Below are 25,711 nucleotides of genomic sequence, written 5' to 3'. Positions count from 1 at the left end.
ATTCTTTCTGCAAAGCATAATGGTCTCAGCCAGATGAAGTATTTCATGGAAGTATATAGCCTGTGGGTGGATCCATGTGGATGGTGTGGATCAAGTACAGCTGTGTTTATCTATGAAATGAGATTTTAAGTCAAGCCTTGGAAAGATTTTTTTTAAAAAAATATGTTAGTTTTCAAAGTAGGTATTAATAATATCATTTTAAAGAGGCTTTAATGCTGAATTAATATAGATGTCTAAACACTTGACTTTCATTTTAAATCCTCCCTCCAAACTTATTTCTTCTGGCTTCTGTTTCTAATCTTCAAGCTGGTGCCATCTGTTTACTTGCTCACACCTAATCACATTAAAACTAAAATATTATTTGAAATGATAAAAAGAGGAACAGTCACATTTCTTTTTGTTACTTTTTAAAATGTTCCCTCAACTTTAATGTGTTTGCAAGACACAGGACCCCTCGAGACATTCCTTGGCACCTGCCTAGGCCTCTTACTACAGCCCATTAAAAATTATAAATTTTGAAAAGTAAAAAATATTCTTATAACCTCATCTGTCTTCCATTTCCCCTGGCCATGAGAAAGAAGAGAAAAGACAAGACACTGGTAGAATGAGTTCTATTTCCCTACAACTGCCAAAACTTTTTCTCATGTGATATCTACAGAATTTAAAGACCAGTTGATGAAAATTAATGCCCAGAATGATCAAGTGGAAAGTAGGAGAAATGTGTATATTAGTGTTTCTCAACCTTGGCAATTGTACGATGTGTGGACTTCAACTCCCAGAATTCTCCAGCTAGCGTTGCTAGCTGGAGAATTTTGGGAGTTGAAGTCCACACATCGTAAAATTGCCAAGGTTGAGAAACACTGGATAGTAGATAGGTGTGTGTGTGTGTGTGTGTGTGACAGACAGACAGACTAGGAGAAAGTTGTTCTTTCAGGGCTCACCTTGGCTCAGATGCATGGATGAGTACGGGACATGAGCCAGTGTGACTGGATTCACACATCACACGATCTTCATATCCTGGATTTCCTTCTTGCCATGGGGTAATTCCTTGGTAGTTCCTGATGACACCACTTATAGTATTTTCCAGAGAGCACCTCATCTGACATCTTCCTTCTAACCCTAAATGTTAGCTCTTTTGAGGAAAGCCCAATCAGGAAAGAGACAGTGCAAGGATTATAGGAATTCTACCCTAACAGAACCTTGAAAGCCTGCCCATTTCCCTGGGCCCTCTCTTCCAACCAGTAGCATCAAGGCAGGGATTATGTCGAGTCCCTTTCTTGTGCCTTTTCCATTTCTATCTCATTTCACTTTATGTTTCCATACTTGATCCTGCATTGCTTTTTCAAGATTGTATTCTCTTTCCTCTAGCGCAGGGGTCTTCAAACTTGGCCTTTTATGACTTGTGGACTTCAACTCCCAGAATTCCTCAGCCAGCATGTCTGGCTGAGGAATTCTGGGAGTTGAAGTCCACAAGTCATAAAAAGGCCAAGTTTGAAGACCCCTTCTCTAGCAGCTAGCTTATAGGGGTTTGGCCCCATATAATGTATGCCAGTTTTCTGATAGTTAAAAGGTAATATAATGAAGAAAAAAATGAAATGATTTCAATAAGGCTACTTCCTGTTTGAATACTTGAAAAGTCTATGATTTGAAGATTCTTTCTATTCAACTCTCTCCCCCTCTCCCCAACTTTATAGAGCTCAATCTCACAAGGCTAAATAAACAAACAATGATATTTTTTTTTTTAAAAAAAGATGAATGTGGTGCTGTGGTAGTCTGTTACAAATCTCTCAGACCCCCCTGTGGGATAATTTTTCCACTTTTCCTCTCTTGTAAAAGAAAGGATGTTGTTTTAATTCCACCTGTGCTTATTCAAAACTATTCTCGTAGACATTGTAGGAGAAAACCTGTTAGTCTATGGTGCCAAACCCAATACTACTCTTTCCCAAAGTCTGAAAAAGAGGAGTATTATAGAGCTATGCTGCTTCTTTTCCTTAAGAACTTGGCACAAATGGTGCTAGATTATACTAAGTAAAATGACAGCTGGGTGTCTTGATTAGGTCTTTTGAATCCAAACCATTTCTTTATCTGCTGTTAAACGGAGTTCAAATTAGACTGTTCACAGAGATCCACTTTTAATGGCTTAGGTTATAATTACATACGAGTCCAAGATTCAGAGAGGACTATATATAATTACATACAGACAGGGCTTTGTTCAAAACGGAGTTCTGTCACCTTTTTGGGATGGAACCTTGTAGGGTAGGCAAGGCGGGTTGTGTGACATGGGTGAGTTCCGGCACCTTTTTTTTTTTTATTACAAAAAAAAGCACCGCATACAGAAGTCGTGACTATTTGTTCCAAATTGGAGAGCGGAATAGGTAGGTCGCAGAGTCGTACGTTTTATTTCCAGCTCGAGTGGGGAAACACACCTGGCCAGGAAACTGAAAAAGGCTCATCCAATGAAACACTGACAGTGACTTGTCAATGAACCCAATTCCGCCGAAACGCGCTTACGTCTATCACCCCTCTCTCCTCTTTTTTTTTTTTTGAAAAGCCGGAAAGGCAACCGATTGCCTCAAAGCTTGGCAGCCAGCCAAACTATCCCTTTTAAACTCCCTAAGCCTAAGCGCTTCGTGCAGAAATCGGCGGGCGACGGGACGGGAGGCTACGGCGATCTTTGCACCAGCAACGCGGGGCAGCTGTTGGAAGCAACCGGCTTCAGCCGCGCGCCGCCCAGCCGCCGGCGGTGGACACGTGCGAGCGTTTCCCAATTAGCCAGAGAGCGGGGAGGGAGCCCCGCCAAGGCTCTTCCTAGAGCGGCTCCTGCGATCCCCGCGCCCGGGGCTCGGGAGTGACGCACGTCGCGTTGGAGCAAGAAAGGCGGAAGGTAAGAAGCAGCTTTGCAAAGTCTCCGCTGGGCTTGGCTGAAAGTGCCAAGCGGGCAGCCGAGGGCAGTTGCGTGCGGGAAGTCGGTAAGAGCGGCTGTCGCCTTCGGCTTGCTTTCTCCCTCGCTCCTTGCCCAACTTTCTCTCCCTTCCTTCCTTCTCCAGCTTTTGTAAAATAAACGGCGCTCTGTTTGAGCGGGTGGCTCTTCTCCCTCCCTTGAAGTCGGAGAGCGCGCGGTTTATTCCCCCGGGGAGCTCGTTGATGCCTCGGTCCGCGTTGCCTTGTCTTGCCGCGGGGACTTTGGCACCGCGGGCCGGTGGCTTTAGGGCGGTCGGGAGGCGTCTTGGGGGCTCCGCCTCCGTCCGGGAAGAACGAAAGGCCCCGGAGAAGCAGTTCTTCCTCCCCGGACTTCCCTGCCAACCCCCGGTTCCCCATTGGCGGCCCTGATTCTCCAGCAACCATGCCGTTTGGAGCAGCTGGGCCGAGTAGCGCCTAAGGCTGGGTCCCGTCGTCGGCCGGGCGAGGCGGGCGCGACGCAGTTGCCTAGGCGAGCAAAGGGGAGTCCGGGCGAGCGTTGCTCGACTGCCGCGCGCGGAGCCCGAAGCGATGCGATGCTCCGCTCGCAGCAGGGCTCTTACTCGAGCGGAGGAAGCGCCCCAGGATGCCCGCCGAGGAGCTCAACGCTACCGCTTTGAAAGATGCTCGGTTGAAAGACCTGCTTTTTCACAGAGGTATTCTAGCAAACTCCCCCTCCCCCCCCCGCTCTTTAGCCCTTGGCTTTGTCGTTTCTTCTGAAGGGCTCCCTTTAATATCAGTGTTTTCTCAACCTGGACCATTTTAAGGCATGTGGACTTCAACTCCCAGAATTCCACAGCCAGCATTGCTGGCTGTGGAATTCTGGGAGTTGAAGTCCACATGCCTTCAAATGGTCAAGGTTGAGAAAACACTGCGTTTAATTGTAGGGTGCCTCGGTGCTGCCTTTCGTCTCGTCGGTTATTTCTCTCTGCGGTTCTAGACGTGTGGGTCACAGGGCACCCCATCTGGGCCCCCTAATTCAGAAGTGGGCAGCGTGGCATCTCCTTATGCTCTGGATCTAACTGCGCATTAGGCCAGACTGTGTGGCCAACGGCAAGGAACGGCAGCGGGAGGCTTCCCAGACTGTCTGGAGGGGGAAGGATACTTTCCTCTGGCCCAATGAGTCATTTTAGTCGGCCCTGTTTACAATCAGGGCAGCTGAATAATAATTAAAGAAATGTCTGCTTCCACTTGAATGCAAGCCTCTTGGTGACAATGTCTGTGTATAGCAGAGATTTATATTTGTTCTAAACCAATGAGCAAATGTATTAGAATAACATCAAAAACGAGGATTTAGAAAAAATTATCTTGATTTGTATCTTTGGGCTTTACTTTATTTACTTTTTTTTTTATTTTCAGCTTCACTTTTTTTCTGTTTTCCTAAAAGCTACCAGATATTTTAGCAAATCTTTGTAAGACGCAAGTCTTTTCTAACATTGTTGCCTTAATGAGAAATTATTCACTATCAATAGGTTTTTACACTTACGCATACCCTCTAATCATGTTTTCTTACTGAGTTTGAGAAGAAAAAAGGGGACAAAGGACTAAGCCATCTCTTTATAATTTGTAAAATACAATTTGCAAAACCAATTATTTTGTAACCCAAATTTCCTGGCTAGAGATTCTCTTCCCCCCCTTCTTGCACTTGCAATTAAATAAGTTTTTGCCTGTCATGGTAATGTTCAGACAAAAAGAGGAAATGCTTCTTTGTAAAAAGAGGAAATGCTCCTCTGTAAAAATATTCAGAGCTCTTGATTTAGTTTAGAAAGCTACATTTTTGGCAGATGCAGAAGTAATGGTATTCCATCTATCCCTGTATTCTAGGAAAGCTAAATCAACAATATTAAAATTACTCATGTCTGTTTCATAATAATGCAGATAATATTCAGAAATCCTTTATTCAGATATAGTTGCTTTTAAAACTGAAACTTATCTTCTAGGAGAGGGAGATTGACAGGATACAGAATCAAAGAGAACATTTTGTAGCTTCCAGTCACTAATCAAAAGTATAAGGGCCTGGAAAAAAATAAAATGTACAGTTGCATATAGAGTTCTTGAGGAAAGCAATAGAGATCTGTAATTGGCTGGATTAAAATTGTATCTAGCTAATACAAATTATTGTGAGAAAGTAGCTTGTAAAGCAGAAAAGGATAAATGATTTATTATATTTCTTCAAATCATATATATATTTATTTGTTTTAAGAGTGTAAATAACTTACAATATGTAGGGAAATATGATCTCCTGCACTGTGTTGTCTATTCAGGAAATGTGACTTAGAACATGTGCCCTTATTGAAAATGTTGATAGGTTCAACATTTTCAACTTTTCAGTCCTAACCATTTATACCTTTCACTATTAATAGAGAGGAAGTTGACCAATTCTCTTTTTAAAGTTGTTAATTCTTATTCTTTCCCAAATTATTAGAAGCAATTTTTAATGCCAGAAAAATACTTCACTGTGTTTTACATTTACCAATCCCAAGTTACAAGAAAAGAAATGCGGATACACTCTTCTATGTACTTTGAATAATTATTTTTAGAATTAATTTTAAAAGTAGACATTCCTTTTGTGAAACTGAAGATATTTGTGAATTACAGAATTTATTGCAAGAATTATAATATTTAACTTGTTAGCAAAATTGTGCATTTTGCCTTTGATTCTCCATTTCCATTACAAAGTACATATTGGCAATGGTCAAAGGCATGTTTTGGTTGAAAAATGGCTGAATTCTAGTTTATATGTAGGCAAATGAAGGCTTGAATTTTGAAGAGTTCTTACACATATGAACAAGTACATTATCAGTCGTTGATGTGCTTTTTTCTGTTAATTTTAACAACTAAAGGTGTGATTCTTCAAAATTAATGATGCGACTGGTTTGTCCCAAAGTTTTAATTGATGCTATAATTGAATCCAAGGGGTGTAAAGCAATTATGACTTCCAAAAGGAAAACATTTATAATGCCCAGGGGCCGGGTTTTTTTTTTTTTATCTTAAAGACTTTTTAGGGGCATTGTGACTTTGAAAAAAACACAGTGACTTTCTAGGTTAATCTCTCATCACCATGGTTTCACTGAAATACAAAAACAAAACAAAAAAACAGTGATCCAAGCAAAAGCTATCCTTGATCATTTTGGTTGTTATTGCCTTTAATATGAGCAGTGCCTATTAAGGATTTGTTTTTCTTAAACTGAATCCTTCTGGTTATTAATCTCCACTATAAAATAATAGCAGGAATAGGTGGTTGCACATATGAGTATAATAGCAGTAATAGTAGTAGAGTGTTAGGATGGTTTTCTTCTGTGATCTGTTCTTTTTTTTTAATTACTAATATGTAATACTTAGCATATTTTTACATAGCCAGAGGAGAATCCTTAGAACTATTTGTGGAAACATTTGTGTGAAGACTGTGTTTCTTTAAAAATGTACAACTTTACAAAATAGCATAACGGTATATCAATTTTGGCCATTTTTCTATCTTCTTATAGAATGAGGTATATGACGTGTTGCAATAATAAATAGTATTTTTAATAACTGTCTTTTTCTGCCTTGAAGGATATGTTTTCACACAGTCCTATTATTGCCTTACTTTGAGTATGCTTGCTATATACTTTCTAAATGTAATAAGAATTGTATAATACGGTAATCAGATGTTACAACAATTATCCCATTGCAGTTAAGCTTTTTTATCTTTTATTATATGCTTGATCTAGGTCTGTTTCATTAATTACCCTAAGGGCTAAACTTGATGAAATCATTTCTAAAAGAAGTCATGATTACATTGAATTGTGAGATGTGTACTATTACAGATCAAAACTCAAAACATGGTGAAGACTGACTTTTGGAAAGGAGCAAATCCCAATACTGAAGATATAAACAATTCATCTCTACTATTTCAGTGCTATTTAGTACCTAACTATCCATAAACAATTTATTTGTCTTCTGCATCTTGGGAATATTTTCATTACTGCACGGAATATGTATTTTTCTTTGACACATTGTGCAGTTTATATGTATCAGAAAATCTATTGGGGTTTTGTACCTCCTGTTTTGTTAAGTGCTGTTTCTTATTTGTTCTGGATTTAAATGATACCATTTTTCTTTTCCCTGCAGCGGAACTAGAGTTTATTCAGATTATCATCATCATAGTGGTGATAACTGTTATGATAGTAGTGATCATCTGCTTGCTGAATCATTATAAAGGGTCAACAAGGTCCTTCATCAGTCGGCAGAGCCAAAGCAGGAGGCAAGAGGACTCTTTACAACCAGTGAGTTTAAATTTTTACATATCACTTTCCTTAGGTACAAGAAGCCATTCTTTTGTAGCAGTTTGCTTAATCATCTTCACTTCAGACATTCCACATGTATTAGGACTTCATCTCCTGCTGAAGTAGAGGACTTCAGTACAGCTAGAGGACACCTGGTGGCAATTTTCTTGCTTGTAGGCAGTTCAATGCTAAGCGAAGGAAATAATAGCAATAGTCTCTGATGGATCTCCATATTATTTAATCAAGTTGGTTTTTCACTTTATGCTAATTGATATAGCAAAATATGTTGTTATTCAGGACATAGGTTGTCTTCCTGGAGCTGATACCTAGACTGAAACATGGACGGTGTTTATATATTGGTTATGCTTTGAAGGTAAAGATGAAGTCAGCAATTGGATGACTTCATGGACATATTGATACTGTTTTCTTGACAGCTATATGGCAATGGTTTTGCCAATGCCTTCTTTACATGTTCTTTTTAACTTTACAGTTTAGCCTACAGCCCTGATCTTGTACTAACCAGATTAAACTCTGTTTAACTTTCCAAGATTCTCAAAGACCAGCTAATACTTTTGTTGTTTTTGAAATTAATTTGTACAGCTTTTTAAAAGACTTTCTTTGAAATCTCATACTCTGCCCCAAGAGAGTTGGGACAGTCATTCTGTTAGGTTCCTACAGGTGAACTAATTGCAGAGAAACCAAGTTTTATGCATAATCGAGGCTTTATTTTTTTAATCTCGGTCCCAAGTGAGATTTGTCTTCTGTGAATAGAGGCTGTGTGCCTATTGAACAAAGAAAGATGTCAACTATTGCTAAAAGCAAAAATAGAAATAACACTATGTGAGGTAGAAGAAACTTTGCCTTTTTGTTTTACTGTTTTACTGACTTTTTATTTTTTAAAACAAAGCAGAAGTAGGTAAAACAAAAAGGCAAAATATATTGTTTTGACTGCTCTTTCAATTAATTAAGAAACTCTTGCAAAGGTTAAAGAAAGGATAGTTTATTCCCTTCTGGAAAACATCTTGATGCAGCAAAAGTAGGTTTGACCAGATATAATTGTTTCCTTAAAAAACAAACCTTTAAAAAAATAAGGACAATCTACTTTCATTTTAATGATTGGGTGTGGTTTCATGTGCTGTGTGGGTATTTATTTTAGGTCATTGCAGCAATCTAGTTTCATAGGGGAAAAGAATAATTGGGACACAGAGGGCTCCTAGTGTCTATCAGCTAGTCCTTAAAGAACCTGCATCTTTTCCTGGACTTGCACAGAAGGAAATGACATGTTCGGTTTAGGGTGGTCACCATGTGTGCACCCATGCACACTTCCAAAAATCTGTTTCCTTTCTAATCCAAATTTCTGTATAGGCGTTTTAATCTTATTAACTGCCCATCTTCAAGGGAAATGGGCAGTTAAGAAGTATCAAATATAAATAATGGAGGTGCAGATTGTATTATTAAATTTAGAAAATTTGCAGGTTAATAATGCTTAAGGGTACTCAAACTTCTCAGCTGTGGAAAAACTTATGCAAACCTTTTTTATTTTTTAATGGATTCATATTTGAAATAAAGGTGTTCCCTTAGATTCTGCTAGGGCACGACATTAATTTTTTAAAGGAAAATCTGTCTTACGTCATTGCAGGTTTATGAATAGATAAAATGCCTATCTCTTCCTCCTACCCCTTAAATTCATAATTATTGTTACGAGCACTAGCTATACTGTGAAAGGCTTACAGCAGACCACCTTGAATAATCATCATGTGAAGAAGCTGCCCTGTGTGGTTGCAAACTATTAATCCATTTAGATCCATTGTCAGCTTTGTACAGCAGTAATTTCAGAGTTCTCACGGTGTTAGATCAGATTTAGATTTCTCAACTTTGGCAACTTTAAGAAGTTTGGACTTCAACCCCCAGAATTCCCCAATCAACATGCTGACTAGGGAAATTCTGGGTTTTGAGGTCCACACTTCTTACATTTATCACGGTTGAGAAATACTCTATTAGATTGTGGGATAAAGAGGAGGGTTGGTTCTGCAATAGAATGGTAAAACAACTATTTTCAGTAGGAAGGTAAAAAATAGGAACAGACATTTCCTCATAGCAGTTGCTGAGAATTGGACAGATTTCAGCTGACAGAGGAAATAGGGAGGACAGGATTGTCAAATTGCTCCCTCACCAGTCCTTTCATTTTCTTTAGAATTACTTTCAGACATTTGTGCATTGAATCAGCCTATGAGTAAGGGCATGAGTGTTCTGACCTCATCCTTCCTCCTGACACTACTTACTAGTTTGGACTACTGCTGGACGTTTGTTTATATGGATGTCTGCCTGGCAGAAGCCTTCATATACAATTATAAGCCTGGAAGTTTGGGAAGAGCATATTATTGATCCTGCCCAGGTATCAGAATCAACCACCAACTTCACATTTGAAAAACAGATGTTTAGATAATATAATAGACTAAAAGGAAAGCAGTAATACATGAGTAGCAATAATGTATATTCCCTTTGTTACAACTTTAGCCATTATATAGCACTATATGAGACCCAGTTTGATGTAACAGTTAAGGTATCAGGCTAGAAACCAGGAGACTGCGAGTTCTAGTCCCACCTTATGCACAAAGCCAACTGGATGACCTTGGACCAATCACTTTCAAGGAGGCAATGGTAAACCACTTCTGAAAACCTTGCCGAGAAAATTGCAAGAACTTGTTCAACATCTTCAAAGAACACACATGACTGAGTAGAGGAAAAAAAATAGCATATATAGCCTCATTGTTTAAGAAAACAGAAAACATAAAATTATAATCTTGTGAAAATATTTTCCCAGAATTTTTTCAGGTTTTCAGGAAACTTCACTTTCATTTCTAATTTCTTTCTGTTTATGTGATTCTATATTTTTTCCTGAATTTGTCAAATACAACTTTTCTCAAACTATGTGCTTAGAATACCTTGTCCATTTTAATGTATTATGAACATACACTTCAAAGAAATATTTTTAAAGAAATAAAATGGGTCTCTTCTCTGCCCCAAGGGAGAGTTAGACAGTATCTAGGACAAAAGGCTTTGGTATGCAGCAGTAATATTCAGTATTTAAGACCTCCTGCTGCCACCTAGAGTTAACATTAAAAATAACACTCTACCCCATTTATTGGTGAAGGCAACAAAACTTTATACATATATTAATTACAGTGAATATTTTTTTGTGACACGCACACACACACTTTTAAGACTGCTGAAAGAATCTAGCATTTACAAATATTTAAAAATGCATGAATGTTAGACAAAGATATATGTGCTTCATTGTTGCAGAAAGTCTTTATGATAGGATGTATAAAAATTTCCATCAATGAGCCATGCCCACTTTTGTTTGTGATTCAGAAGCTTTAACCTATACTCATATCATCTCTATTTTAGTCCAAGGTACAGATCATATGTCTGTTTAACAGATGAATTGTTGAATGAATATAATCCTGTAGAGTGGAGTGGAGGAAATAGTGGAGGAGAAAACTCTTATTTGATCCCAGATTATTTGTTTGGCCATGGCAAGTTGCACCCAGCAGCTGCATTCTGGCATGTTCTATATACCAACACTTAATTATAATGGACAATTAATTGGTGGAAGTCTGTTCCCACCTATTTTTTATTTCTGTACTCTATAAAATCTTGATTATTTGAATACTTTCAATTGCCACTGTGTTTCGCTATTAAATAAATACTTGTCAGCAAATGTGTTTGTTTTAGTGAACATCTTAAATCAATTTCCAACTCTCATATTAGTGATTTTGGTGGCCAAATCGTGCTTTTCAGTTTTATTCATGAATGAATGACTTTATATAGTGGTTTAGGCAGAATTAGTAATATTTTACAAAACATAATACAATACAGGCACCATTAACATTTTTTTATTTGTAGAATGTGGCAACACTAAATTTACTTAAATTTAAAAATCCATTGGCTCCAAATTCCTAAATTCTTTTATATTATCCATGCTCGCCCTTTATTAAAACTCACACTGATACACTTAATGATCTTTGCCGCCTGCTGCTTTGATTGACATGACAGCAGCTTCCTGCTGTTTTCAGGAGGGCTTGTACTTGTGTATGCACATTGGGTTTCACATGAGACAGAATTCTGCACAGAGTTTTAACTAATAAGGAAAACAAGGTACACTTACTTCTACAGGCAATAACATTGATGTTAGGAAGAAAGTGGACGTCACTAGAACAGTTTCCAGCATTTATCTAGAACAAATATATAATGTGCACTTTGAATTTGTAAGAGGACTATGCTTTGCCTTCAAAGAGAAAAATAGTGTGCTGGATTGTGCATGATTGTATACATAGCACCAATAAGAATATGACTTTCCCCAAGATTAGACTATTCAGTGGAGAGTGGACGGATGTTGGATAATGAAATGTCTGCAAGAAAACAACTTGGAGAGCACCAAGGATCCATCATTTCAACCCTGAGCTACAAATATTCTTCATATAAGTTTGAATTCACTTTCACGTTATTTATTTATATTTATTTATAACATTAATTTGCCGCCCATCTCGTATCCATGGATACGAGATGTAGACATTCATGGCATTTTTAGTATAAGCACAATAACTGAACAACCATTGCATTTCTAATAATTAAGCCATAATTTTATTCCCACTGATTATAATTAAAAATTGGATCCAGATCCTAAGACGAAAAGAGTACATTGACAAAGGGCTATGTATATGGAAGCAAACTCTTATTTGTACAGATTTTTTGTGAGGGTAATTTTGTTAATTGTGTCCCATGGCTTCTTCACCCAAATAAACATTAAGTGAAGATGCTGAGTTAGGGTATTCAGTGGAATGAAGCACTTGCTTCAGTGCTTTCTTGGTGGTGGGTGCAAAGATTAAAGCTCCTTTATTTAAAATTATGTCATCTTTTAAACATGTAAGTAGCTTAAAATCTTTGACTATTTCATGTCTGCATGGTAGTTATAAAGAAATATGAGACATAGACATAAGAGATGAAAGCATATGAGCTCTTTATAATAACTTTTTATTCGTATAGATTGAGTTTCCACAGTAACGTTGCATGATGATTAGGATTTTGCATATGAAATGCTCGTTATTGCTGACATCACCCACCCCTCCTTGTTACTGCTTTCTATAGGCTTTTTTTTAGTTGTATAACTTTTAGAAAAGCAAAATTCCAGAAACATTTTCATACTCTAAGAAGATACAAGGGCCAATTCCATTTAGATTTAATAATGTAACAAACACGACCTGCCAATATGTTTTTAATGCCATCCCCATGTCCATCTGTTCTTATCTCATGAGTGAGACAGATTAGCAGTACAAGTTTTAAAGTAATATATTTTGCTATATTCTGCATCAATCAAGGGCAGCCACAAAATGCAAAAAAAAAAAAAAATCTGTTAGACTTAGTTCAGTGACAGTCAGATGACAGTACTGACTTGAGACAATGCTGATAGGTGCAGGATAGGAATCAGCAGTGGGGACTGCTAATTGTAGATTGATTTACTTAGAGTTGAGAGCACTTCAGCTCAGCAGTGGAGAAAGATCTATAGCCTTGTTAGAAGCTGTGTTTTGTTCGTGTATATGTGTATTTGAGGGTAAGTTGCAAAAGTAGTGTTATTTAAGTAGATGATGTTAAACTAGATGATATCAAAAGTGTATGCAAAGTAGGTCAGTAGAACTAAACACAGCATATAGTGAATATCACCTTGTCTCTGTAATTGTGCTACACACCTTATTGAACAGGCAGTCCTTAGAACAGTGTTTCTCAACCTTGACAATTGTAAGGCATGTGGACTTCAATTCCCAGAATTCCACAGCCAGCAATGCTGGCTGTGGAATTCTGGGAGTTGAAGTCCACATGCCTTACAATTGTCAAGGTTGAGAAACACTGCCTTAGAATCTTCGATGAAGCTTCGGAATAACAACAACAACAACAACTTTATTGTCACCTTTGAATCAGTATACATCAAAATGAAATTTTGTTGCATACAGCTCTCAAAGGGTCACCACCTCCGATATACACTCCTTGTTCATGGCCAGCTCAAGTTTCAGCACATCCATTTTAGTCTCTAGGGAGCGAAGGATGGCAAAAACGGAGCTCCATGTAGATTAGCCCTCAAATTAGCTTGTAGTCCTACACGATCTTGTCGCCTTTTCTTTTTCTGATCCTGTCTCTTCCACCTTTTCCTTAAAGGGGCCTCTCTCCTTTTCGCCCCTGGAGCACGCTGCTGCCCCCATCTCCAACTCCTCCAAAAGCCTCTCTCCCTTCCTCTGGGCCTGCCGATAGCCTCATCCAATTCCTTTGCTCCATAAGCCCCGGGACCTCTCCTCCTCTGCCTCCTTTGGAAACAGCCCTGATTTGCAATAGAATCCATCACTGTGCCAGCAGATCTTGTTGCCGGCAGAACAATTTCAAACAGCGCAAACGACTTTTAATGGTCTCACCAACAATTCAAAAACAGCTAAAAATTTGCCATACCAGCAAAGATTGTCGGTCATATGTTAGCTTAGTCCCACTATGTTGCTCAAACACATTAAAACCTTCCCAATCATCTGGCCTATATCCCTTATATCCCTCCAAAAACTTTTCACCTTCGAGAGCCAATGCACCTGCAGCTGATCCAGGCGCCGACATCTCAGTTTGCAGAAGATCTTATTCTCATGATCTTTATGACTTAATACTCTTCCCAAGCCTCTATTACAGTGTAGGTTCCACCTTACAGTACATGGAAAAATTAATATGTAGAGGAATTGTGCTTGCTGCAAACAACATCCTGAAACCTGTCGTACTCATTCATTAATTATTATTGTTTAATAAAGTTACTGCACAGCAGAATTTCCAGTCCAATCATATTGGAAGGGAGGGATCCCTCTTCTAAAATAGTCTTATAATCCAGGGTTATGAACTTGAAGGAAGCTTTTTTTCTCCTTCTGTGAAGCAGCATTCCCACAAGGATTAGATCAGTGTCAATCCTATGGTATTTAGAAAAGTCATTGAAACCCAGCTATTCTAGGAGATATTTAGGAACTAGTTAGAAAAATAAAATCAAGTGCTCGTGCATGTACACACACATACCACACACAAATTAAATGATACTTTATCTTAGTTCTTGGTTAAATTATGTTATACTTTCTGTTTTGTTACCCTATTTGGGGATTGGAATGTGCAGTGCTTATAGTCAGTTGCAACTGAATTATGTTATGAACTTCGGTAAGAAATAAAAATGAAGTGTATAGATTTAGTATCATAGGCCTTAGATCAAAACACACTCACTACAAAATCAGCCCCAAGCTATTATGGCACAAAGTAAGAAAAAAGTCCAAAATGTGTATGCCTCAGTAGGGATACACTAAGGTTGAAGTTTAGGTAATCCTCAAGTTATGACAGTAACTGACCCTGGCAATTACAGTCGTAATTCATGATGGTTATAAAGCAGGTCACCATGCTACCAGACATGGTTTTAAGACCTTTTCCACGGTAGTCTTTAAGTGAACGTGATGGTAATTGAGCAAATCCATTGATCATTATAGGGCTTTTTTTTTTTTTTTTTGCTGAAAACCAGAAATAAACATTGTTTTCCAGAAAAACTGTCATAAATTATGGTGACATGACCATAGGGTTCTGCAAATGACCGTAAATGTAGACAAGATGCTGAGCATCCAAAATGTGGTCATGTGGCCATAAGAGGGACTGACATCAGAACTCCAAAACCAAGTTTAAGTAGCTTTTTGGAGGTCTGTCAGGACTTCAAACAATCATTAAGTGACTGGTGATAAATTGAGGACTACCTGTAAAACACATAAATGGCATGTAGTTCTTAAATGCTGAAGCTTTTTTTTCCTTTTGTGTCCTAGGAGGGGTGTCTGTGGCCTTCTGACAGTTCATCTTCTCGACAGGGACCTTCAGAGGTAAGCCTTGGAGGGAGCACAAGAGGTTTCTTCTTATTTTGAAATTTCAATTATTTGATTTTCTAATGGGGGGGGGAGGGAAACAATGTAGTGTGGAAGTCACATGTGGCATTGTGGCAATTATGTTGCTGCTCTTGACTGTAAATACATAGATTTCAGAAAGCATTATGGAAGGAAGATAAAGTTGATTGCTGTGGTGGCACATTTACCTGAGCTTTAGTTTCCCTGTGATACTGTATTGACAAATACTATGAAAAGTACATGGAAGATTGCATAGGAATATGCTTTCTTAAGGAATTGTTCTGATTTTAGGTAATTTTGTAAAGCAATATAATACGGTCTCCTAAGGAATCTTTTTTCCCTCTGAAATTGTTTCAACACCAAATTGGATTGTGTGTGTATGCACAAAATATTGCATGCATTTCTGAATATTTTTTAGGTTTTGACTATACTGATTGCTTTACATTGCAGATTATGTATGCCCCACGTTCCAGGGACAGATTTACTGCTCCATCTTTTCTGCAGAGGGAACATTTCAGTCGCTTCCAGCCAACTTATCCATATGTGCAGCACGAGATTGATCTGCCTCCTACAATCTCTCTTTCTGATGGTGAAGAGCCACCACCATACCAGGGGCCATGCACTCTGCAGCTTCGGGATCCAGAACAACAGATGGAACTTAACAGAGAATCCGTGAGGGCACCTCCAAACAGAACTGTATTTGACAGCGATTTGATAGATGTTTCGGTATACAATGCGGGCCCTTGCCCACCAAGCAGCAATTCGGGAATAAGTGCAACCAATTATAGCAGTAATGGAAGGATGGAAGGACCACCCCCAACTTACAGTGAGGTCATGGGGCATTATCCGGGTTCCTCTTTTTTCCATCACCAGCAAAGCAACGCGCCTTCTTCATCACAGAGGGGGAGCAGACTTCAGTTTCAGCAGAACAATTCAGAGAGCACAATAGTCCCTATTGAAAGCAAAGACAGGAAACCAGGAAACTTTGTCTAGTTTCTTTTTCCATGTGCACTTGAAGAGAGACGGGAGAATCAAACAGGAGCATAAGGGAAGCTTCTATGCCCCTGTGCACAATGTTGTTAAAAGTTTCACGTGACACAATTTAGTAAAACCAAACGTACAAAGCTGTTCTTTATTTCCAATTCCTTTAAGGGGAATTGCATGAAAATTGTTTTGAAATAATTGCAACCTTCCATTCAGTTTGGCCATGAGCAGTGTTTTTTAAAAATATATTATTTTTTTAATAACGTATTTGAATTATTTAATTTTAAGAAATAACTTAGGCACAGAGACATGCCTCGATTGGCCTGTTTTATAGTAAGTTAAAGGCTAAAAGAGGAGAATAAGAAAAATTACTAGCTAAATGGGGGCAAAATTGGCCAGTTTGCTTTCCCTCCCTTCTCCCAGAATATATAATTTCTTTTTTCCTGTTTCCACATTTATGTTGTGTGCCAAGTTTTTTTTTTTTAAAAAAAAAACCTAAATGAATACAAGGAGTTAATTTGTGTTGTGATACTAGTGTGTTAAATTTGCACTATCTTTCATGTTTTAAATATCTACGAGGAAACTGTTTTACCTTAGGTTCTTCTATAAGGTGTCTTTTCACCTGTGCAAAGATTATTAGCCCCCAGGACTCTATTTGCCCAGGCCTCTATTGATGATCCCCATTTTGGGGGATACAGATTTAAGTAGGTTTCTTATCATTTTACATAACTGAGAATAAATGATAGAAGACATTTTAACACATTACTGTTTGCAATAATTTTGCATTTAAATAGGGTATCAGCAAATTGTCTTAGAAATTTATAGGTGGAAGAAAGCAAATGTGAAAATACAGCAGCACCTTCTTTAGGTGGTTTTAGCTACAAGCCATTTGTTTCACTAGAACAGATTAAATGCCACATTTACTTTTTTTTGTAACTACAGCTATATCTTAACTGCTTGTCACCCTTCTTTTTACACAATTCAGTGTCAGCAGTACTTAAAGCTTTTGCAAATTTTTATCTTCAGTGTAGTCCATAATATATTCAGTCATATAGCCTTACATCATACAATAAATGATTTTAAAAGTACAACATGGATTCTGCTGTTAAATTATAATTTTGTTGTTTAATATTAGTTTTTGTGTTTTACTTTCTAAAGACAGTGATCTGTTCTCAGTCTGTATTTCTTAGCCGATAATGTGGGAATAATTGATTGCAGAATGCTACCCAGAAACTGCTTCAGAGTATTAATCTGTTTTACAATTGGTTAATGTTCTTCTTCTGCATCAAGCTGGTTTATATCTATTGTGCAAGCAATCATATAATGTTTTAGATCTTCTTTTCTTAATTGACATTTCTTATCCTCTTGAATGCTACATTAGGACTGCTCCAGTTTTTAGACTTGGACTCAAGTATTCCAGCAACTTTGATCTGTTTTGGAATCCTAGTTATTGGCTTTTATGCTTGGTCATATGTTTTTAGTAAATTGAAAGAGTTTTGAAGGAAATGGTTTTCAATTCAAAAGCACAGCTAAAGCACAATAGGCACTTCAAATATGGTTAGCAAATGAACTTTAAAAGAAAACAAAAAAAAATCTAGAGTACTAATATTCTGGGCAAAATTGCAATTGCACACAAGTTTCCTTCAAATTTCCCTTTTCTATGGTTTTTATAGGCAACATTTTCCTAATTGAAATAGTGTAACAAGTACATCAACTGCACTCTAGTAATGTACTGTATTGATACCTTTGTTCTGTTTGCAGAATTTTTTCTCTTTCTGGAGGACTTCTATAAACTGAAGTAAGTTAGACTAAAATCTGGAATCTGAACTCAGTTTCTGATCTATGCAGAGTTTTTATGCCAAAATAGCATGTGTGGTGGATGTGTGTTTTAATTCCATATCTGGAAGCATTCATGAATCTTAAAATGGCTTCTGAACTTGGTTATTAGCTTGAAAATATCCTTAAATAACAATTCTGTTCTAAAGATAGAATCCTGTTTTTGTAATTGGCTAGAATCTGTTTATGTCCTTATTATGTAGCTATGGATTAGAAACTATTTTCTGATCCTTGTAATCTCTGGTGATTCATATATCTGTCATATGATAACTGTAAGCACTCTGTGAAACAGCTGTTACAAGTTGGCATCTTCAAAGTTCTCATATTTGGTGAACATTTTTCTTTCAATGGATGTAAATTTTTAATATTATTTGGTATTGCCCCTTTAAAGATGTAAGACTGATGTTCAGTGAATCTATTTTTTGAAACCTTGATTTCCAAATGAAATTTCTCTGAACTAAAACTCAGAATGATATAGTCATATATATGACATATTTTAAATTATAACATGGGCTTAGCTGAGAGAGCAAAAGAGCAAAACTCATGGTTAATACAGTTTATAGTTATTTAAAAAAATCATTGTATGAATGGATAATTAATCAGCCCTACTTTTTGACTTTGGAAGTTGTCAGTCTTAACTGGAAACTCTTGAATATGTGGATGGGAAGTGGGTGTAGTGATTAAACTGCTTGAAATGGAATTTTATGTACTTTTTATTCAAAATGCTATTTCATAAAAAGTAATTTTATTTGATGTTAAGCCCAATTTTAATTTAAGCACTCTTAACTTTAAGATTATTACTAAAAGCTCCCTCAAACTGCTAAACTCTAGTTCTTTTATTTTTTCCCCAAATGTTTTATTATTTTGGTCCTGTTATTGCTGAAAGCTCTGGGTAGTTCTTGTATTAGGATTCAAAACGTGCTACAATGTGTAGGAACAGATGCTTACCTTAGAAATGAGCCTCCCCTTATGCAATGTAATTCCTGGAGCTTGCTTTAAATAATGCCATCTTAGAAAAGTGCCATAACAATCTCAGTAGGTTGATTTGATGTTTATTTTATTCCCTTTTTCCTTCCAACTCTTTTTTGAACCTGCACCTCTGTATTATCTTCTACTTCTACTGTCATATTTATATTGCCCAGAAATGTTGCTTGAAAGCTTTATCTCAAATTCATATGAAAGGAGTTTGCTTGAGAGTTAGAATGAGAATTACTGGAGAGCTTAGAAATACATTAATTCTAAAGTGCTGCTTCAGAAATGATATTTCATATGGCAAATATTTTTTAGGAGAGGTTCATAAGAATGGAGTATTGGGGGTTTTTAAAGGTCGAAATTAATTGTTCCTCTTTTAATGGTGAAAATGCTATCAGCTTAAACCTGAAACTGAATTACTGCTTTGGGATCCAGATTAAATGTTATGGAAGTATCAATTGTAGTGATAAGTCTTATGAAAATACTTTGTAAGGTGGAGCATCAAATGGCAGCTTCCCTACATCAATATTCATCTTACTAAAAGCTGATAAGTTATTGCAGTAGGAAATGCCATACATTTCTGCAACCTAGCAGTCAAAATAGAGTAGTATTGTCCTTTTTATGACCCTTTCAAAATTAATTGTCTGTCTAATAATAGGTTGGCCTTGTCAGGGGCTAGCAATGCCTAACATGCAAGCCACATATACATGATAAAATTATTGAATAAAAGTTAATTTCATGTTTTGCATTTTTTTCAAGAAGGAGAAACTTTTATACACAAACCAGCCTGTGAGAAAAAGACCAGCAGTTTATTTAAAATTGTATATATTAGTAATTTTTATAACCTTTATATGCAAGGCAGAATTAATCTCATTTTTTGAAAAATGCAGTCCATGAAAATTTTCTTTTGATACCTAATTACAATTGTATGCAGCTCTGAACCGTCTAATTAAAGGTTATAACTAAGTTATGTATGTAATGCACAAACGTATACACAAACACTCTTTTTTTTTTTTACTTAGGTCATCTTTTAATTAAGATAGATGGTCTTGCTTAACCCAGGATTAATTGCTGTTTATTTTCAGGTTAGAATCCAGTTAGATATTCTTAACATTTTTTTTTTGATCAAATAAAAAAATTCTTAGTATAACTTCTCTGTATTCAAAAACTATCACACGCAGGGATTAGTAACAGAATTAACATGAATGCTTTCTTAATTAACAAAGTTTATTATTTCATCTGTTCTGAAACCTTTGTTTCCTTAAGAATGTCCTCCATTGTGTACAGCATATTTGGTTAGGATCTCAGAAATCTAGCTGTAACCTCAAAAATTCTCCACTTGCCAAAAAAGTTATACAGAAATAAATGGCTTTAATCTAAATTTAAACCACACAATTAAAGCCCATCTCCTCTCCCTTTTTTTCCCTTTTTCAGTGGGGATTACTTGTAGCAATCTGTGTATGGCTATGCAGCAATAAGTCCTGTGGTTTAGTCTGATATATTGTAACCACATATAGACTAGCAACCTAAATGTTCTAAAAAATTAAGTCTCATTAATTCAATTTGTCATCCTATATGCACATTTCCAAGAATTAGTCCACATGTTTGTTGTGTATGAAACACAGCAATGTGCATTATACCTTTAGCTTCTAGCTTTTAGTATCCTTGTGCAACACAGGTATAGATACTGGATTCTTTCTCTGCATCCTTTATGTTCAGATACTTAGCATAGGACCTCTCGGGATCATAACGTTGAGGAAGTAAGAAGAGAAATAATTTTATATGCGAGGTTTAAGGTATTTGTGAAGTAAATTTGGTTAGATTTCACTGATCAAATGTATTTTCCAAAGGCATGTGGCACCCTTCTAAACATTGTAGGGGGAATGGTTATTAAACTCAAGAAAACAAATATGAATCTCAGTTGCAGGCAATTTCTCTGAGATTGTGATATTAAAGGACAATTAAGTGGACAATTTGTACTTATAAGCTAACACATTTGATCAAACCCTTCAATCTCTTTAATATCAAAAACTACGTTGTCGTGAAGGCATGCTTGATTATACTTATGCCCAAAGGTTTGGGCAGAAAAAGGTTTTTGTAGTGTTATTAAGATGAGTTACTGCTGATATAGGAATGAAATCAACTTGTTAAGGATACTCAAGAGACAAAAAAATTATCTGTTGCATATTTAAATGCATAAGTACTTAAGGGACTAATTTGACCTCATGGAAGCAGAGAGATTGCAAGGGCAAACGACTTATAACCATTTCCAAGAATTACTGGAGATGAGATTTATTTGTATGTAACAGAATAAAACAGTGTTAACATATTGTTCTACATTTCTAAAGCAAAAACCAAAACTATCTTGCAATTTTCTACATTGAAACCTTGATTGTATTGAAAAGTCAGTCCGGTAAGTCCTAAATATATAACAGTAAATATAAACACTATGCCCTGAGACCATTTTTGGGGAAAGAAGAGACAATTTATCATAATTCCAAAGATAGATTTTTCAGGACCGTTATCCCTAATTTTTGCAAGGTGAGAGTTTGAAATTTCTGTATTAGGATCAGATATATTTTAATTCTGAAATATGTTTGTGACTATATAAGGGCAAAATTGCATGTTTCTTTAACTGGGTAATTTTTATTTAGTGGACTTAGTCTAATTAAACACAGTACATGAATTGATATTTTGCGGTATTACTTGGGGTTGGGGAAAGAGAGGCATGAATTTGCAAGATACTAAGGAATTGTATTAATTCTGTGTTAAATCGACAAAGGTGAGAAATTCTAAATGAATGGCTTGGGGCCTAATGTATTGTTTCTGAAGTGGGGATGGTACATACTCCACCTCTTCATACCACCTCATATATGTGGCAATCGCAGCCCAGGCATATAATCTCTTAAACTGTGAGATGATTCTGTATCAGTTATATTTTTTACTTTTTTCAAAATTACGCTGTGGTGTTCTTGGGATTTTTCTGCCAAGCCTCTAAATCCTGCCTATTCAACATAAAACTCTGCTGAGTTTGTTCTGTATTCTGTTTTGTAAATTAATGAATACTCTATTTAAATACTCATATTACTCTTTATATGAAGAACTTAAAGAGGATATTACTCTGTTCATGCTTCAATTCAGTGAACAAATAATATAAACATTTTATAAGTAAATTCCCTTGAAGCTTTATTATTCGGGGGGCATTTTTCATTACAAAAATAACGAATGATATATTATACTCTTCAACAACTTTTCAATTTTTTATTATTACTACTTTTTTAGAAGGATCACGTTAGGATAGTACAATGCTATTTCATATTATAAATCTTCTGTACCTTTTGATGCAGGATGTGTTCTACCATCTGAGATGTTTAGAAAGCACCAAGCCTTCCTCTTGGAGGGAGGGGGGGAACGAATGAGGGTTGGGGAGATCCCTAATGTTTTGAGCATTGGAGTATATATGCTGTATGAATGCTACAGTTACCCTGCTACCTTTCCATACAACATTGGCCCTTTAGCTCAATGTTTGTGACCCCTTCAGCTTGAATGCTTGAAGAACATTATTAATAGCTGCCAGAGTTGCCTCAAACTGCAAGATAGATGGGATATAAATTTAATAAATAAAATTATTGGCAAGGGAGGAGAGGGGTGTTGGCAGCTTAGCATATAAATAGCATCCATATATTCTCCTTTATTAGCTTAGCATATATTTTGGAACGGGCAGTATGGTCACAGGAAAGTATGGATTTTCTGAGCTGTCAAGCTGTAAGTTGCATTGCTTTATCTACGTTAATTGCATTGCTTGTTCCTAGCAGCAACAGATCCTTGTTTTGAATGTTGTTTTAGCATTTCCTCACTTTCTCCTACATCTCGGAGAAACTGAACAAACAATATAGGTAGGGTCAATTATGTTCCCATATATGTAATCTCAAATATAATTAATTTGGTCTTTGGTTTTGTTTTTTCCTTAGTGATAGTAAAGAAGTTGCATTTCTGGGTTTGCTAAATAAAGTGAATATTTCCCTGTCTTTGGATCCTAATTATGGCATTGTGTCTATTATCTTTTTGTTAATTCCATTCTCCATTCTTCTTTCAGCTCTGGTGAATGCTGTCCTCATAATACAATTTCAGCCATTTACTAAATCCAATCTGGGCAGCTCCATTGTACTATTCAGACATTTTTTATATAGAAACTACCCCTTTTTATGACATTTTGTAGGAAATATATCTATAGTTAAGTCCTGGAAAGTCCTTGTGCTATCTTGAAACAAATCAATCACTACACCATCAAATTCTCTTCCTATAACTAAATGGAATATGTGGCGTGAAGACTTGCAATACTGATGCAATATTAAATTTGTTTGATAGAAGCAATTGAATTTCTGTTTAAAATAATAGGGATGGAGGAGGGGAAATGAGGTGCATAGAAATTGCTCTGCAATATTCTTCTGAAATATATGAAACGCTTATTCAATAATACTTGTGTTTAAAATTAAATGCCCCCCTCCCTTTGTGGGGTAGCCAAATGTACTTGTTCCACAAGATGTTGCAGTAAAATCAATAGATTTTTCATACTTTGTTTATGCAGCTAGTTTTCATGCTTGGTCAATTCAAACATAGGTTTATAATGTTCTCCAAGAGATGACTCGTGTATTTAATTAGTCAAGCCAGTTAAGAACGCCTGTTTATTCTTGGCGCCTTAAGGGAATTCAGCTTTTCACTGCAGAAGAATTTTTGAATATGCCTGAATTATTTCACTGGTCAAATCCTCATTATTTCATCTTTGCTATACATTTTCTCTTCTTATCTAACTTCTTTTCTTTGGTTAGTGTCAGATTTTTCTCACTGTCCAGGGACTCTTTTATACATTAGAATAGGTTGAATTGTTTTGATTCAAGTCTTTTCATTTGGGATTTTTATATAATTCAACCTATGTATGCATGTAATCTTTATTTCCTAGTTCAGTGTTCAGATGTGAAAATAATTTGGTAAAATTGATGTCCTTTAACTGATAAAGAAATTGGATTACTGTTGTTTGAAAAAACTTCTAATTTTATGACTGACATTTTGAAAAATGTACTTTCTCTAGTACTTAAAGAGAGTATGATTTAGATGCAATGCTCTATGGTTTGAACAGGAAGAATATAAATATGCATTTCCTCTTCTAGATAGATTTGAGGGGAATCCATGACATTTGGCTAGGATAAGCCATGACCCATATTCTGAATGAAAACCTTCTTCTGAAATATTTCTCGACCTTTCTTCTGAATTATTGTTCCTTTATATCTTCCAGAGAAGAGAAACAAGGCTCATTCATCAAATCATTGTTTGACTTTGAATGTGTGATATCCCTATTAATTTGACTTGAATGTGTGATATAATGCACACCGAGGTGCTTAATGTCACACATTTGAGTAGTTTGTATGATAAACCATAAAACAGTATTTAAGTTCATTTTGCTCCTTTCCATTTGTGAATTTGTCAAAACAGATAGTTAATCCACAAATAAAGTATTCCTCTGTTTTAAAGGAAAATTCTCCATTCCCAACCTATGTGAACTTCAGTCTTACCAAATACTATAAAATTGCACACTGAGTTGTTCTGCCAGTATTCTGGAGACATGACCTATGAAAACATCCTAAAGATACCAGGTTTCCTAATTTGCTCCCTCAGTATCTAACATCTAAAGGAAAATCAGGTTTCATCTCTGAACAGCCTTTCTAGCTTTACTTCTACTAAGCTCTGAAATATGCTGTTTGTTACTTGGTTCAATGACCTTTAAATATACTAATTTTACAGGTTAGTGGTTTACCTGCTTCTGACATTGCCTTCCTACAGTACTCAATGAACAGTGACAACAAGTAGACAACATGCATTGGAGAATGGGCTAATGCTGATTTCCTCAACCATGCTGTATTCCAGAAATCCAGCATTGTAACTTCCATCTTTCCATTTAGAAAGGAAGAAAAAATGGCCACCAAAATTTTTTTTAAAAAAAAACTTTAAAAAAAAATGATTTTAATTGCCACTAAGGCAAAAAATAAATGGAACAAATAATTATAAAATTATAAATATAAATGAAATAAATAAATGGAAAAATAAATAAAATAAATGGAACAAGACCCTTATCAAGGGTGTTACAATTTTTTTTTACATAATTTAATCCATTTTAAAGCCCACATGTAGATAAAGACCCTTTTTTGACAGCATATTGTTTGGAATTTTCAGCAGAAGAAGCACTTTTTAAAACTTTTTAAAATTAGTTTTCTTTCACTTTAAAGCTAAAGCCAAAACAACAAAGTCAATATAACAAAAAGTCTATTAAAAAGAAATTCCATTAAACGAATGGAAGATCTGTAGCTTTGGAGAGGGCAATAACTTCACAAATTTAATTCATATTTGAAATTATTTTTGTTCATCTTTTGTCCCTTTTTAATCATGTTTTACATTTTAATAAAATACAGTAGAGCCAGTTTCTCCATTAGGTCACTGAAAATAGGTAATTTTTGCTATTTTTCTGATTATTAACAATGCTGTTTTGACTTATATTTCTTTGGGAGAAAAAAAGACATGAGGAATAATCTACAAAGAGAAGTATTTTGCATATTTATCTTAATTCTGCTTATCAGTTAAATCATTTCAATGAAAATGCTGCCAGAATAGCTTGAAGGGGAGCACTAGTTTAATTTCATAGATGTTTCTGTTTAAAAAGACTTGGTATGTCTTAACTGAAAAAAAGTTATAAGG

General features: G+C 36.2%; 1 protein-coding gene across 2 annotated transcripts; it reads left to right on the top strand.

Moving 5' to 3' along the window:
* Positions 1–2,775: 2,775 nt before the first annotated feature.
* On the top strand, positions 2,776–18,689 carry LDLRAD4 (low density lipoprotein receptor class A domain containing 4). Of its 2 annotated transcripts, none has more exons than XM_015818928.1 (4): positions 2,776–2,884; positions 7,069–7,223; positions 15,098–15,151; positions 15,623–18,689. In XM_015818928.1, the coding sequence occupies exons 2-4, from the start codon at positions 7,119–7,121 to the stop codon at positions 16,163–16,165; spliced, it is 702 nt and encodes a 233-aa protein (XP_015674414.1). In that variant the 5' UTR covers positions 2,776–2,884; positions 7,069–7,118; the 3' UTR covers positions 16,166–18,689. The 2 variants fall into 2 exon arrangements, with proteins under 2 accessions (XP_015674414.1, XP_015674415.1); XM_015818929.1 differs by lacking the exon at positions 2,776–2,884 and adding an exon at positions 2,891–2,969.
* The last annotated feature ends 7,022 nt before the right edge of the window (positions 18,690–25,711 follow it).

Source organism: Protobothrops mucrosquamatus, unplaced genomic scaffold, assembly GCF_001527695.2.
Source record: "Protobothrops mucrosquamatus isolate PMUCROS unplaced genomic scaffold, P.Mucros_1.0 scaffold823, whole genome shotgun sequence".
Lineage (NCBI taxonomy): Eukaryota > Metazoa > Chordata > Lepidosauria > Squamata > Viperidae > Protobothrops > Protobothrops mucrosquamatus.
This window is presented reverse-complemented; position numbering and strand designations above follow the sequence as displayed.